Genomic DNA, 15,678 nt, shown 5'->3' on the forward strand with positions numbered 1-15,678 from the left:
CTCTCAACGCTCCGAGAGCGAAAAACGCTGAATTTACGAACAGACAATCTGACAACGCTCTGAATTTACGAACACCCAGAGTGTACTCTGGCACTCCAGATTGAATTTATGAACACACCCTTAGAGTCCTCTGCTCTGGTTAGCCAGGCCCGCTCTGTACCGTATCATATAGGGACCACAGCGTAAAACCATTAACTTAAACAGTCAGTCTCCACCGGCTTGGTTTATGTGGCTTTACTTGTACCAGGGCAATTCCTATGGAAACATTCTTTATTTACAATGGTAAACAGAGGAAATGAAAGATAGCATCTTCCCCTTGGTGTACCAAATGCAGAAGATTTGAATCAAACTTTATTTGTCATATGCTCCGAATACAACAGGTGTAGACCTTACCGTGAAATGTTTAACCCTCCTGCTGTGTTCTGGTCAAATTGGACCAATTTACAAAACATTGTTAATTTAATCTGATTGTCATAAGGTTCCATGACTTTGTCCACACAGGGCATCTGAACACACAAAATACATTTTGATGATTTTCATAACATTTTGGGTGTTTTATTTAACCTGTGGTGTTCCCGGTCAAAATTGACTGGTCATTAGAAATTAATGGGTGACACTACAATTAGTGTATAAAATTGAGTTCAGGCACATGCCCATTCATCAAATGGACACACTTCCTCTCCCAGACCCCCACATGCATGCGTGTTTGAGCACACACACACACACACACACACACACACACACACACACACACACACACACACACACACACACACACACACACACACATCTCACTCCCCTTGTTGGCTTCCATGGCAACCCCCATGGGAACCTTTCCCCAATATAATCTTTCCCCCACGGGAGCCACACCTGTTGGCATTCTCAGAAAAAATCGCAACATTGTTTCAATAATATATAGAACTTTTCTCACAGCTCTGATATATAAAGCTTTTTTGAAGCCTTGCTCACAATTAATTCTGTGGCAGCACAATGACCTAACGATATACTGTATGTGAGGCTCTTGATCATATCTTTGATCATGACACTGGTGAGGAGGAGAACTTTGACACAAAGTAGTCTGTGATAAATAGCACAATATGTTTCATAGGAGTATTTGTTATAGTCAAAATAATCCATACATTGTGCTTTTTTTACTCAATAACAAGTTGTGTGAACTCAGGTCAATGAGGCCTACAGGCCATAAAAAGCAAATAGAAGTTCAAAACATGTAATGTTCACAAGAACTTAAGTTGATAAAAAGATCTAACACAACATTAGGTGATAATATATGTATTATTATGGATTTATAATCAGCTATAATGGGGCGGTCATTTTGGATCGGGAACACAGAATTAATTAACATGAAACGAACACAACAGGAGGGTTAATTACAAGCCTCTAACCTACAGTGCAGTTCAAGAAAGAGTTAAGAAAATATTTACCAACTAAAATAATAAAAAGTAACACAATAAAATAACAATAACGAGGCTATATACAGGGGGTACCGAGTCAATGTACGGGGTTACAGGTTAGTCGAGGTAATTTGTACATGTAGGTAGGGGTGAAGTGACCGTGGGGGGGTGTCAATGTAAATAGTCCGGGTGGCAATTTGATTAATTGTTCAGCAGTCTTATGGCTTGGGGGTAGAAGCTGTTAAGGAGCCTTTTGGTCCTAGACTTAGTGCTCCAGTACCGCTTGCCGTGCGGTAGCAGAGAGAACAGTCATGACTTGGGTGACTGGAGTCTTTAACATTTTTTGGGGCTTTCCTCTGACACCGCCTAGTATATAGGTCCTGGATGGCAGGAAGCTTGGCCCCAGTGATGTACTGGGCCGTACGCACTACCTTCTGTAGCACCTTCCGGTCAGATGACGAGCAGTTGCCATACCAGGCTGTGATGCAACCGGTCAGGATGCTCTGGATGGTGCAGCTGAATAACTTTTTGAGGATCTGGGGACCCATGCCAAATCTTCTCAGTCTCCTGAGGGGGAAAAGGTGCTGTCATGCCCTCTTCACAACTGTCTTGGTGTGTTTGGACCATGATAGTTCGTTGGTGATGTGGACACCAAGGAACTTGACACTCTCGACCCACTCCACTAAAGCACCGGCAATGTTAATGGGGGCCTGTTCGGCCGCCTTTTCCTGTAGTCCACGATCAGCTCCTTTGTCTTGCTCATATTGAGGGAGAGGTTGTTGTCCTGGCACCATACTGCCAGGTCTCTGACCTCCTCCCTATAGGCTGTCTCATTGTTGTTGGGGATCAGGCCAACCACTGTTGTGTCGTCAGCAAACTTAATGATGGTGTTGGAGTCGTGTTTGGCCACACAGTCATGGGTGAACAAGAAGTACAGGAGGGAACTAAGCACATACCCCTGAGGGGCCCCTATTTATTTTACCTTTATTTAACCAGGCAAGTCAGTTAAGAACAAATTCTTATTTTCAATGACAGCCTAGGAACAGTGGGTTAACTGCCTTGTTCAGGGGCAGAACAACAGATTTGTACCTTGTCAGCTCGGGGATTTGAACTTGCAACCTTTCGGTTACTAGCCCAACGCTCTTACCACTAGGGCTACCCTGCCGCCCCATGTTGAGGATCAGCGTGGCAGATGTTACCACCTGGGGGCAGCCTGTCAGGAAGTCCAGGATCCAGTTGCAGAGGGAGGTGTTCAATCCCAGGGTCCTTAGCTTAGTGATGAGCTTTGCGGGCCCTATGGTATTGAATGCTGAGCTGTAGTCAATGAACAGCATTCTCACATGTGTTCCTTTTGTCCAGGTGGGAAAGGGCAGTGTGGAGTGCGATTGAGATTGAGTCATTTGTGGATCTTTTGGGGCGGTATGCGAATTGGAGTGGGTCAAGGGTATACGGGAGGATGCTGTTGATGTGAGCCATGACCAGCCTTTCAAAGCACTTCATGGCTACAGACGTGAGTGCTAAGGGGCGGTAATCATTTATGCAGGTTACCTTCGCTTCCTTGAAACATGTAGGTATTACAGACTCGGTCAGGGAGAGGTTAAAAATGTCAGTGAAGACACTAACCAGTTGGTCCGCGGATGATTTGAGTACACGTCCTGGAATATCTAACTACGAATTCTCAGAAGGCAGTCCGACCTCTGCCCCCTTTTTCTCCATCTTTTTCTTCACGCAAATGACGTGGATTTTGGCCTGTTCCTGAGAAAGCAGTATATCCTTCACGTCGGACTCGTTAAAGAAAAAAATCTTTGTCCAGTTCGTGGTTCGTAATCGCTGTTCTGATGTCTAGAAGTTATTTTCATAAGAGACGGTAGCGGCAACATTATGTACAAAATACGTAAAAACATAAGTTAGAAACAACACGAAAAAACTAACAAAATAGCACAGTTGGTTAGGAGCACGTAAAACGGCAGCCTTCCCTTCCGGCGCCATTATTAACATGTTAGTAGCGCTAAGTTTGGTCATGTCAATCAGCTCGGGTTAAGGTTAGGTAATATCTAGTGCCTGTTTGTTGGTAGTTTCTGGATGCTCTTTACAGTGTTAGTACCATAGGGAATACAGAAGCACTGGGGTCAGAGAGAGAAAAGTCGTTCCCTAGAGATTATTATAATTGTTTAATCAAATGAATGGGCGTGCTTCAACCAACCCAGTTACACAGACTCGGGCGTGATCTCTCTCACACACACACACACACACACACACACACACACACACACACACACAGTCAGGGCATCCCTTGCTGCTCTGCCAACTTACCAGAATAGAGAAATATGGTGACATTAAAACATGAATCCACACCCAGGCCTGTTATACAATAAGCATTTTATATACAATACCAATTTAAACCATTTGATAATAAAGACAACTAGTTTAGTTGCTTTATTTGAGAAACTCTACTACACAATCATGAAGTGAGGTTAACTTTTATGTTGGAAGTGCTAGATCGAGAGTCTCTGGGCATGTAATGAAAGAGCAAACATTGGAAATGAAAAGATTAATTAAAGGCAAACAACAGCCTAAAAAACGATTTTTCACTTTCTCCTTTTCATTGAGTCAATGAGGCATTCCTTTGGAATATTTACAGCCTTGTTTTCTCATGTAAACTCGAGATTAGAGACGAAAGACTGGGAGCTCTGCTGGAATTCAGCAGCTACTTACCAGTCCATTTGATTTGGCAGCTCCCAGTGTCCCTCTGACTGCCCGTCGATCAGCTTAAAGACAGCTTACCACTTCAGTGTTAGGTATGTGGAAGGACAACATCATTTACTTCAATGGCTTTTTAAATTCCCCTTCCCCCATTCAAAATGTGGGTTTATCCACTAGCGTGAATTAAGTATTGTGTTTGAGTATGGGTTGTTCTTTATTGAGGGATATAATGCTTTACCTCACACAACATCCTGGAAACTGCTCTACTCTTTCCGGGGTCGATTTCCTCCCCATCAATAGAAGAAATCCAGCTAATGTGTTTGTTTTTTTAGAAACACATGTACATGCATCAGAGGATGTCCAAGCAATCAATACCAGGTGTGTGTCAACATCGACATAGCCCCATTTGAGCCAATTAAAAGAGAAAGTCTAGGCCACAATAGGCTTGTCCTGTACCGAGGGCTCCCCTCTCTCTCTCCCTCTGTTCCTGCATCTAGCTCCCAGTAAGAGAGTGAGTCAGACCAGAGTCATGTAACAGGGCCCTGGTTTGACTGCTGGATTAATGAGGAATGTTTTAGCTGAGGGCCGTCTGGCTGGGCCCCAAACGGAAGCCCAAACGGAAGCTAGGCCAAGCCATGCAGGCCAGGAGTGATGAAAATGAGGATGGTGATGATGGTAATTAAGCTTAATGACTCACAGGCCTGGCATACAGTATGAGAGGAGGAGGAGGAGGGATGGTAAATGGTAATAACACTGATGATGAATGGAGAAGGAGTAACAGCAGGGTAATTTCGGAGGTGTAGCAACAACAATCCCTCTGGGGGTTAAGAATAGTTGGGAGTCGGAGTAACCGTTTTGCTGCTACATTCCCATTTGCCTTATGCTTACAGAGTGTCAAGTGTTTTTTAACAACATAATAACCTAAGAAAATGGACAATTTCGAACAAAAAGTTGTTTGATAAATTCCGGCATAAATGTAGATTTAGGATAGATGAAATGGTTCAAAGATGAAGACCACCGGATGGGGCCATACTTGGTTAACCATCTATGGACCTCAGTCTTGCCAATGTGTGTCTTCTGATAGAAAAAAACTGTCAAAACAATTGTTGAACCCCATAATTGAGGTTAGGGCACATCTGTTTCCGTGCTGGTGTTGTACGGACGCCAGGCATGTCATTTCATGATACACGAGAGAGAAAAACAACCTGGCTATACCAGGGGTTTCATAAACCGGCAGAGAGCGCCCAACTAGAAGGTAGGCTTGCTCTAATTAAAAAGTCTGTCTTTACAGTGTGAAAGAAAGAGGGACGGAAGAGAGGGAAAGGAATGTTGTTTTCATTCTCAGATCCTCTCTGCCTCTCTCTCTTTCTCTCTGTGTACCTCTCTTCCTCCCTGCTGGCAGGGTAGTACCCTGATGCAGCCGGGGCATGAGGTCGGATTACAGCTCACCCCAGGGCCCGCCCCCACCCCCTTGCCCCTCCCGACTTGTTTACATTCTTCTGTCCATATTTGGAGAACTCAAGGTCCCCCATTGTGTGGAGTGCAAACACCCTCACCTTCCTTCTCACTGCTAGGAGAGAGGGAGAGTAGAGCTAGTGTTTGTGGTTGGAAGACCTTTGTGGGTTCCTGATCCTGGTCACTATCTGTTAGCTAAACTTCCTACTCTTTATTTCCCCTCCTCCTCTCCATATCATCTCTCTGTTTCTCCATATTGTTATGCGGGAGATGGTGGTTGTCTGGTGCACTTATTTAACTGCAGTCGGTGAAGGAGAAGGTTAGAGCTGTGGCTGCATTACTTTCTTGAAGGAGAAGGTTAGAGCTGTGGCTGCGTTACTTTCTTGAAGGAGAAGGTTAGAGCTGTGGCTGCGTTACTTTCTTGAAGGAGAAGGTTAGAGCTGTGGCTGCGTTACTTTCTTGAAGGAGAAGGTTAGAGCTGTGGCTGCATTACTTTCTTGAAGGAGAAGGTTAGAGCTGTGGCTGCGTTACTTTCTTGAAGGAGAAGGTTAGAGCTGTGGCTGCATTACTTTCTTGAAGGAGAAGGGGGACCGTGAAGGAAGAGTGGGAGGGGGAGAGGGAAGTGGGAGGGTGACATACCGAGGGAGAGAGTGGAGGGATGACATGTGTCTTCAGAAGTGTTACCACCTTGCCAGTTGGAATGTTGTAGAGGGATCTGTTGGAATACTCCTCAGAGTTCTGACCTGGACTGTAGCCTGGTGAGGAGGCCTGAGACATGCTGTAGAGAGCCAGATGTGAGTTCCAGAGAACCGTGGTGTGTGTGTGTGTGGTGTGTGTGTGTGTGTGTGTGTGTGTGTGTGTGTGTGTGTGTGTGTGTGTGTGTGTGTGTGTGTGTGTGTGTGTGAGGGGGAGGGTATAATTGATCATGCGTGTCTAGTATTCGGATCCTACTCCAGCCCTGAGGAAAGGTAAGTAATTCACGCCGCTAGATTGAGACAAAGGCATGTCCTTTGTTGAACTAGAGGAAAGTGACACTGATTATGGAATGGCGCTTTTGACCTCGACTTTACCACAGCTTTTGGTTGCACTTGAAATATGTACATTGAACTCCATTCGGTAAGCACTGACCTGGCTCCTTGTCTTGTTAGCTAACTAGAAGTCTTTTGTTTTTCCCTGAGTAATTTATCAGAGTCATGAGAGTGGGCGCAGGTGGATTTTACTGTGCTGCTTTCCATTTGACCTCTGACTGTAGTTCACTTTTTCTGCTGAGGGTCGAACATATAGCATGTCGCAGGGTCCGTGGGCAGTGGGGATCGGTAGGTAAATCACGCCACGGTGAGGAATGCAGAGGTCAAACATAGTGACTGACTGGCCACGGACTCAAGAGTACCTTGACTGCCGTATATCAGCTCACAGGCAGACAGACAAATGGGTGCTTGGCTTTCATTACCAGTTGGTTATATAACCTGAACACGAGGAACACCTTTCTCTACCGTGCAGCACAAGGTACGAACAAGAGTTACAGTGCTTGATAAGAGTTACAGCGCTATTTTTATGCTTTTATTTCATTAGAATGGTTAGACTCCATTATTCGTTTTGCCGTTTGTGTCGTTTTGGTTTGAGGGGAAACTATTCTGTGGTGCACAGTTCTCTGGGAGAACACTCTTGTTATGTGCAGTGAGAAGTGCTGATCGTTCCCATGCTTTTCTATTCTTACAACCTGTGGTCTACTCATTGGCCATCAGCTCTGTAAATGTGTCATGAGAGAAGAATGTCTCACTTATTTTCATACCTCTGAGTTGATGCGTGTGTTCATTTGTCTTTGTACGTTTGTGTAACCCTGTTTGGTTTTATCAGACAGCTGTACTTGTTGTTCAGTGAACGTATTTGTGTATGTGGAAAAAATTATTGTCTTTTGTGGTCATGTGAGCGTCTTTTTGGTCATCTACCTGTACATATGTGTGTCCATGTGTTTGTGAGTGGTGATGTCTGTGTGTGTCTCCGTACCAGCTGACCACTTGAAGCCACTGCATCTCTTGTTGTTCCAGTGCCCCGCTCTCAGGGACTGGCCCAGGACAAAGTCTCCCCATCCAAAAGGAGCCCTAACGGGGAAGTATCCACCACCCTGACCCTGGGCCGTGGAGCCCACCAAGCCACTTCTACCACCAGCAGCCCCGACCACAGCGACCACGCCCTGTCAGCCAGCAGCGACTCAGGCCTGTCCAGCACCTCTCTGTGGACTGACAAACCCCCAGCCCCCATCACCACAACCACCAGCTCCAGGCCCCAGCAAGGCCCCAGCCGTCAGGAGAAGGCCCAGCTGAAGCGCCTGCTGAGCGGGTTCGGCCTGGAGGAGATGTCTGAGTGCGGAGGAGGAGGGCCAGGAGTGATGACCATACAGAAGCGGGTCCCAGCCCAGGTGCATGGCAACGGGGACCTGCGGCCCCCCAGGGAGAGGGAGACGGACATCCTGGATGATGAGGTCCTCCTGTCGGGTCACGACCTGCGCAGTGTGGACAGCCTCGGGACCCTGTCATCCTCCTGCCACAAGAGTAGCCAGAACTCCCTGCTGTCAGATGGCTTCGGTTGCCCTGGGGGAGAGGAGCACCAGCTCCACCACCACCACCAACCCCAGCACCACCACCCAGCCCCGGCCACAATGGAGGAGTACGAGAGAGCCTATGTAGAGGCCCGGAGGAGCTGCTTTGGCCAGAGGAGTGCCTCAGTCTCCACCCCTGCCAGCGCCGTGCCGATGCCCAAGCAGCAGGTCTACCGGCAGGGCAGCTACTCCACACACACCTGGGTGCGCCAACAGCAGATGGTAGCAGCCCATCAGTACGCCTACCTGCAGGCCGAGGAAGGTGAGGAGAGGGAGAGGTACCCAGGGGACAACAAACCACAAGGGGGAAGCCCACCCAAACCTCCAGCCCCTATAGTGTCACAACAAGGACCCGTGCTGAGTATGAACACTGCTGCCTTGAGAACGGTGGTGGCACCACAGACACACAACGAGCATCCTCCTGCAGTCGTCAACAATAACAACAACAGCCGAGACGAAGAGTTCAACTCTTTGACTGTGGACATTGATAACTCCATCGACCAGCTCAACCAGTTGATCATGGACCTGGACCCTACGTTCGTGCCTGTCCCCACACGCTCCAGCTCGGTCAAGAGGAACGGCGGGGAGCATGTGAATGGCTCAGCCACCACAAATGCCACCTCCACCGGCTGCCCCAACGGAGTCAGTCCCAGAGTCACAGAGAACAGTACAGCCGCAACGCAAAGCACACAGCCGTCAGGTAAGACAGCAAGCTCTGGGTGTGGTGATTGGTGGTGGTGGTGGTGGTGATATGAATGGTGGTGGTTGTAATAATGCTGATGTATTCCAATATTATTGGTGGTAGTGGTGGTGGAAATGTGATCCAACATCTGCACACAGCAGCGCATCATGAAAAATGGTGGTGGTAAGAAATCAATGAGACGATTGAAGATTTGGTAATGTTTCTTTTCAAATCCTCACTTCTCTTACAACACAGTGTTAACCTTTCCCAAACACACCGTTGCTCTCTCCCACCTTGAGAGCTGTTAGCGAGTGTAAATAGCAGGGTTCCTGCCAGCTTTTCAGATGTTTTATGCGTGTTTCTGAGTAATAGCCGTTGTCGAGGCTTGTCTGTGTACAACTGTCTCAGAGAGAGAGAGAGAGAGAGAGAGCTGTCATCAGCTCTGTAGATCTAGGCTCACAGCTCTAGGACATTCATACATGTGGCACACTGTACTGCTGACATGGAATGTCTTTGAAGGTTCCTCACACTCTCTCGGGCCTTAGTTGTCAGTTGCTCACTGAAGCCACTTTTATCAGTAGACACCAGCTTGACGTGTCTTGCTTTCAGAAGACAGTATCTTAAAGGGAATATTACAGCTGTTGGAGTCAATGTCAGCAGGTCCCCTTGCATGTTATCCATCTAAAAGAATAGAAAAGTGGAGGAATATTCTAACTTACTTGTATGTTTTGAATATTACAATAGTTTCCCTCTAGTAACCCTTATCTACAGTTCAGCTGCCAAATATTGTATTCCCTCTGGATATTGGTCTGACTGATATTATGCTTTTGGACACAGACTGAAACAATGTGCCAAAGAATCCTGGGAATGTTCAGTACATATCAGTGACTGAAAAGTTGCCTAGGTCTCCCACCAGCTTTGGACCTTAGCCATTCACAGTGTTTTGGTCTGTAAATCTGAAATCAGCTAATTTTACTATCTCACTTTTGTTTGTTTCCCTCTATTAGCAATACGTATCTTACAGCTAGCTATTCAAATGTGCAGATGAACTCTTACACTCTTACTAAAACCACAAATGTTCTGTCTTTTTCATTTCACCAAACTTAGCTGTATCTTAAGTTGTTAAACTTGTGAATGTTGTTGACTCAAGGACGGCAGTGCATTCATTGACTCTGGAACTGTGGTCCACCATTTTGTTTCTACCTGGAATGCGTGAGTGTGGTCTGGCCGTCAGTAGAGTGTGAATAACTTTAAGATATTTACCTGGAGCAGCCAGTGGGAACAGAAAGAGGTGAGCACAGTGCCGGGAGGAGGACCAAGGAATTTCCAAGCGAGGAACAAGTGTGCCTTGAGGCATCGCATTTTCCATCTGATTCCAGATACTTGTACCTGTCTGTGCATATCGGCTACATACTCTAGAAAGCCTAGACTTAACACACAGCACAGTATAGTACAGGAACACACTGTGTTTAGTTTATTTACAAAAATGCAATCTATGATAAATGGCCATATACAGTGCCTTCAGAAAGAATTCACAGCCTTTGACTTTTCCACATTTTGTTGTGTTACAGACAGAATTTTAAATGGATTAAATTCAGATTTTGTTGTCACTGTCCTACACACAATACCCCACCATGTCAAAGGGGAATCATGTTTTTAGACCATTACAAATCAAAAGCTGAAATGTCTCAAGTCATTTCAGAACCCCTTTGTTATGGAAATACACCCAGTCAATTCACCCAGTCACTACAAAGATACAGGTGTCCTTCCTAACTCAGTTGCTGGAGAGGAAGGAAACCACTCAGGGATTTCACCATAAAGCCAATGGTGACTTTAAAACAGTTACAGAGTTTAATGGCTGTGATAGGAAAAAACTGAGGATGGATCAACAACATTGTAGCTACTACACAATACTTACCTAAATGAATAAAGCCTGTACAGAACAAAAATATTCCAAATGATGCATCCTTTCTGCAATTAAGGCATTAAAGTAAAACTGCAAGAAATGTTGCAAAGAAATACACTTTATGTCCTGAATACAAAGTGTTATGTTTGGGGCAAATCCTACACAACACATTACTGAGTACCACTTCATATTTTCAAGCATGATGGTGGCTAAATAATGTTATGGGTATGCATGTCATCTGAGTTTATTAGGATAAAAATAAACAGAATAGAGGTAAGCACAGGCAAAATCCTACAGGAAAACCTGGTTCAGTCTGCTTTTCAACAGACACTGGGAGACAAATGAACTTTTCAGCAGGACAATAACCTAAAGCACAAGGCCAAATATACACTGGAGTTGCTTACCAAGATGACATTGAATGTTCCTGAGTGGCCTAATTGCAGTATTGACTTAAATCTCAATGGCAAGACTTGAAAATGGCTGTCTAACAATGATCAACAACCAACGTGACAAAGCTTGAAGATTTGTTTTTATAACAACGTGCAAATATTGTAAAATCCAGGTGTGTAATGCTTTTAGTGACTTACAGTTAGTGCATTCATCTTAAGATAGCTAGGTGGGACAACCACATATTACAGTTATAGTGAGTACATTTTTCCTCAATAAAATAGCAAAGTCAGAGCTAGTAAGGGGGAAGGGGTCAAGTGTGAGTTTAAGTTTGAAGAGGTAGGGTTTCAGATTTTTTGGGAAGATGGACAGGGACTCTGCTGTCCTGGTTCCACCATTGGGGTGCCAGGTCAGAGAAGAACTCTCCCACCACTTAGGGGTGGGAGGGCTAAGAGACCAGAGGTGGCAGAACAGAATGCTCGGGTTGGGAGTGTAGGGGTTGAGCCTCAAATCAAATGTATTTATAAGGCCCTTTTACATCAGCAGATGTCACAAAGAGCTTATACAGAAACCTAGCCTAAAACCCCAAATAGCAAGCAATGCAGATGTGGCTAGGAAAAACTCCCTAGAAAGGCAGGACCTCAGCAGTAAATGTCAGTTGGCTTTTCATTGCCGAGCATTCAGAGGTCGAGACAGCAGGTGACAGAGAGAGAGAGAGATGGGAGAATTAGAGGAAGCATACTTAAGTTCACACAGGACATCAGATAAGACAGTAACATTTCACCAGATAGGTCAGACTGACCCTAGCACCCCGACTATTGAAGCATAGCTACTAGAGGCTGAGACAGGGGTGGTAGGGGGACACTGTAGCCCTGTCCGACGATACACACGGAAAGAGCCAACCAGGCAGGATTAAACCCCACCCACTTTGCCAAAGCACAGCCTCCACACCCCTAGAGGGATATCAACAGACCACCAACTTACTACCCTGAGACAAGACTGAGTATAGCCCACGAAGATCTCCTCCACCGCACGAGCCCGAGGGAGGCGCAAAACCGGACAGGAAGATCACGTCAGTGACTCAACCCACTCAAGTCGAGTATAGCGAAAAAAGCCTGGAAGGACGTGATGGCATGGAAGAGCACTAGTAAGCCAGTGACTCAGCCCCCGTAATAGGGTCAGAGGCAGAAAATCCCAGTGGAGAGAGTGGAGCCGACCAGGCAGAGACAGCAAGGGCGGTTCGTCATTCTAGTGCCTTGCCATTCACCTTTGAACTCCTGGGTCAGACTACACTCAATCATAGGATCTACTGAAGAGATGAGTCTTCAGTAAAGACTTAAAGGTTTAGACCTAGTCTGCATCTCTCACATGGATAAGCAGTCCATTCCATAAAAATTTAGCTCTATAGGTGAAAGCCCTGCCTCCAGCTGTTTGCTTAGAAATTCTAGGGACAATAAGAAGGCCGCGTCTTGTGACCGTAGCGTACGTGTAGGTATGTACGGCAGGACCAAATCGGAGAATCCATGTAATCCTTTATAGGTTAGCAGTAAAGCCTTGAAATCAGCCCTAGACTTAACAGGAAACCATTGTAGAGAGGCTAGCACATAGTATGATAGTATTTTTCGTTCTAGTCAAGATTCTAGCAGCTGTATTAGGCACCAACTGAAGTTTATTTAGTGCTTTATCCGGGTAGCCGGAGAGTAGAGCATTGCAGTAGTCTAATCTAGAAGTGACAAAAGCATGGGTTAGCTTTTATGCATCATTTTGGGACAAAAAGTTACAAAGATGGAAAAAAGCTGGCCTTGAAATATTCTTGATATGTTCGTCAAAACTGAGATCAGGGTCCAGAGTAACACTGAGGTCCTTCACAGTTTTATTTGAGACGACTGTACAACCACCTATATTAATTGTCAGCTCAAACAGCAGATCTCTTTGTTTCTTGGGACATATAATTAGCATCTCTGTTCTGTCTGAGTTTAAAAGTAAAACATTTGCCGCCATCCACTTCCTTATGTCTGAAATACAGGCTTCCAGGGTAGGCAATTTTGAGCCTTCACCATGTTTCATCGAATTGTACAGCTGTGTGTTGTCCGCATAGCAGTGAAAGTTGACATTGTGTGTTCCAAATGACATCACCAAGAGGTAGTATATAGTGAAAACCATGGTAGTTCTAAAACGACGCCTTGAGGAACACCGAAATGTATCATTGATAAACCATCCACAGAGACAAACTGATATCTTTCAGACAGATAAGACCTAAACCAGCCAAGAAATTGTCTGTGTAGACCAAATAGGGTTTCTAATCTCTCCAAAAGAATGAGGTGATCGATAGTGTCAAAAGCAACACTAAGGTCTAGGAGCACGATGACAGATGCAGAGCCTTGGACTGATGCCATTAAAAGGTCATTTAACACCTTCACGAGCGCAGTCTCATTAGTATGATGGGGTCTGAAATCAGACTGTATAAATGATTTGTCTTCAGGAAGTCAGTGAGTTGAAGCGCAACAGCTTTATCCCCAAAAATTGAGAGGAATGGGAGATTCGATATAGACTGATTAGTTGTAAAAAAAAATATCGGTCAAGGTCTGTCTTTTTCAGGAAAGGCTTTATTACTGCCACTTTTAGTGAGTTTGGTACAGACCCGGAGAATAGGAGACATTTATTATGTTCAACATAGGAGGGCCAAGCACAGGAAGTAGCTCTTTCAGTAGTTGGAATAGGGTAGGCAGCTGTAAGGTTTAGAGGCCATGAGTATTTCGTGAATGTGTCGAGAGATACAGGATTAAAAAACTTGAGTGTCTCCATTGATCCTCGGTCCTGGCAGTTCTGTGCAGACTTAGGACAACTGAGTTTTGGAGAAATAAGCAGATTCAAATAGGTCTCCGTAATTTCCTTTCTAATGATCAGGACCTTTTTGTCGAAGACGTTAATGAATTCATCACTGCTGAAGTGAAGGCCATCCTCACTTGGGGAATGCGGCTTATTAGCTATCTTTGCGACAGTATCAAAAATACATTTTGGATTGATTTTAATCTCCTCAATTATGTTGGGAAAGTAGGATTCCTTGAGCAGCAGTGAGGGCTCTTCGATATTGTACGGTACTGTCTTTCCAAGATAGTCGGAAGACGCCAATTCCGTTCCAATTTTCTGGAAGCTTGCTTCAGGGCTCTGATATTTTCTGTGGACCAGGGAGCAAATTTCTTGTGACAAATGTTTTTGGCTACTGCATCAGGGGTACAGTATTTCTCAATGTTAAATTTAGTCCCTTAGTGAGGTGGTTAACTGATTTTTGTACTCCGACGTCCTTGGGTAGGTGGAGGGAGTCTGGAAGGACATCTAGGAATCTGAGTTGTCCGAGAATTTATAGTTTGGCTTTTGACAATTCTTTGTTGGAGTCTGATCAGATTATTTGTTGCAATTGCAAACATAATAGTCCAGGATAAAGAGGAAAAACATTTAGATCCACAATATTTATTCCACAGGACAAAACTAGTCACAGGGTATTAATGTGGCAAAGCGTAGGTCCGGAGACATGTTGGACAAAACCCACTGAGTCAAAAATGCCTCCAAAAGCCTTTTGGAGCGGGTCTGTGGACTTTTTTGAAGTTACCAAAAATGTGAATATCTGCCATGATGACGAGATCTTATAGGAATTCAGGGAACTCAGTGAGGAACGCTGTATATGGCCCAGGAGGCCTGTAAACAGTAGCTGTAAAAGGTGATTGAGTAGGCTGCATAGATTTTATGACTAGAAGCTCAAAATACTTTCAAAATATACATACAGTTGAAGTCAGAAGTTTACATACACCTTAGCCAAATACATTTAAACTCAGTTTTTCACAATTCCTGACATTTAATCCTAGTAAAAATTCCCTTTCTTAGGTAAATTAGGAACACCACTTTATTTTAAGAATGTGAAATGTCAGAATAATAGTAGAGAGAATGATTTATTTCAGTTTTTAATATTTTCATCATATTCCCAGTAGGTCAGAAGTTTACATACACTCAATTAATATTTGGTAGCATCGCCTTTAAATTGCTTAACTTGGGTCAAATGTTTCGGGTAGCCTTCCACAAGCTTCCCACAATAAGTTGGGTGAATTTTGGCTCATTTCTCCTGACAGAGCTGGTGTAACTGAGTCAGATTTGTAGGCCTCCATGCTCACACATACTTTTTCAGTTCTGCCCACAAATGTTCTATAGGATTGAGGTCAGGGCTTTGTGATGGCCACCCCAATGCCTTGACTTTGTTGCCCTTAAGCCATTTTTCCACAACTTTGGAACTATGCTTGGGGTCATTGTCCATTTGGAAGACCCATTTGCAACCAAGTTTAACTTCCTGACTGATGTCTTGAGATGTTGCTTCAATATATCCACATATTTTCCTCCTCATGACGCCATCTATTTTGGAAGTGCACCAGTCCCTCCTGCAGCAAAGCATCCCCACAACCTGATGCTGCCACCCCCATGCTTCACGGTTGGGATGGTGTTCTTCGGCTTGCAAGCCTCCCCCTTGTTCCTCCAAACATAACGA

General features: G+C 44.8%; 1 protein-coding gene across 1 annotated transcript in view; it reads left to right on the forward strand.

The window, feature by feature from the left end:
• The window catches only part of LOC106599720 (tensin-3), a 77,696-nt gene that overhangs the window by 34,248 nt on the left and 27,770 nt on the right, over nucleotides 1-15,678 (forward strand). The window contains exon 13 of the mRNA XM_014191019.3: nucleotides 7,619-8,869. Coding sequence (XP_014046494.3) covers nucleotides 7,619-8,869 — 1,251 coding nt within the window. The remainder of the gene's footprint in view (nucleotides 1-7,618; nucleotides 8,870-15,678) is intronic.

Source organism: Salmo salar, chromosome 03 (assembly GCF_965601325.2).
Source record: "Salmo salar chromosome 03, fSalSal1, whole genome shotgun sequence".
In the NCBI taxonomy this organism is placed as follows: Eukaryota; Metazoa; Chordata; class Actinopteri; order Salmoniformes; family Salmonidae; genus Salmo; species Salmo salar.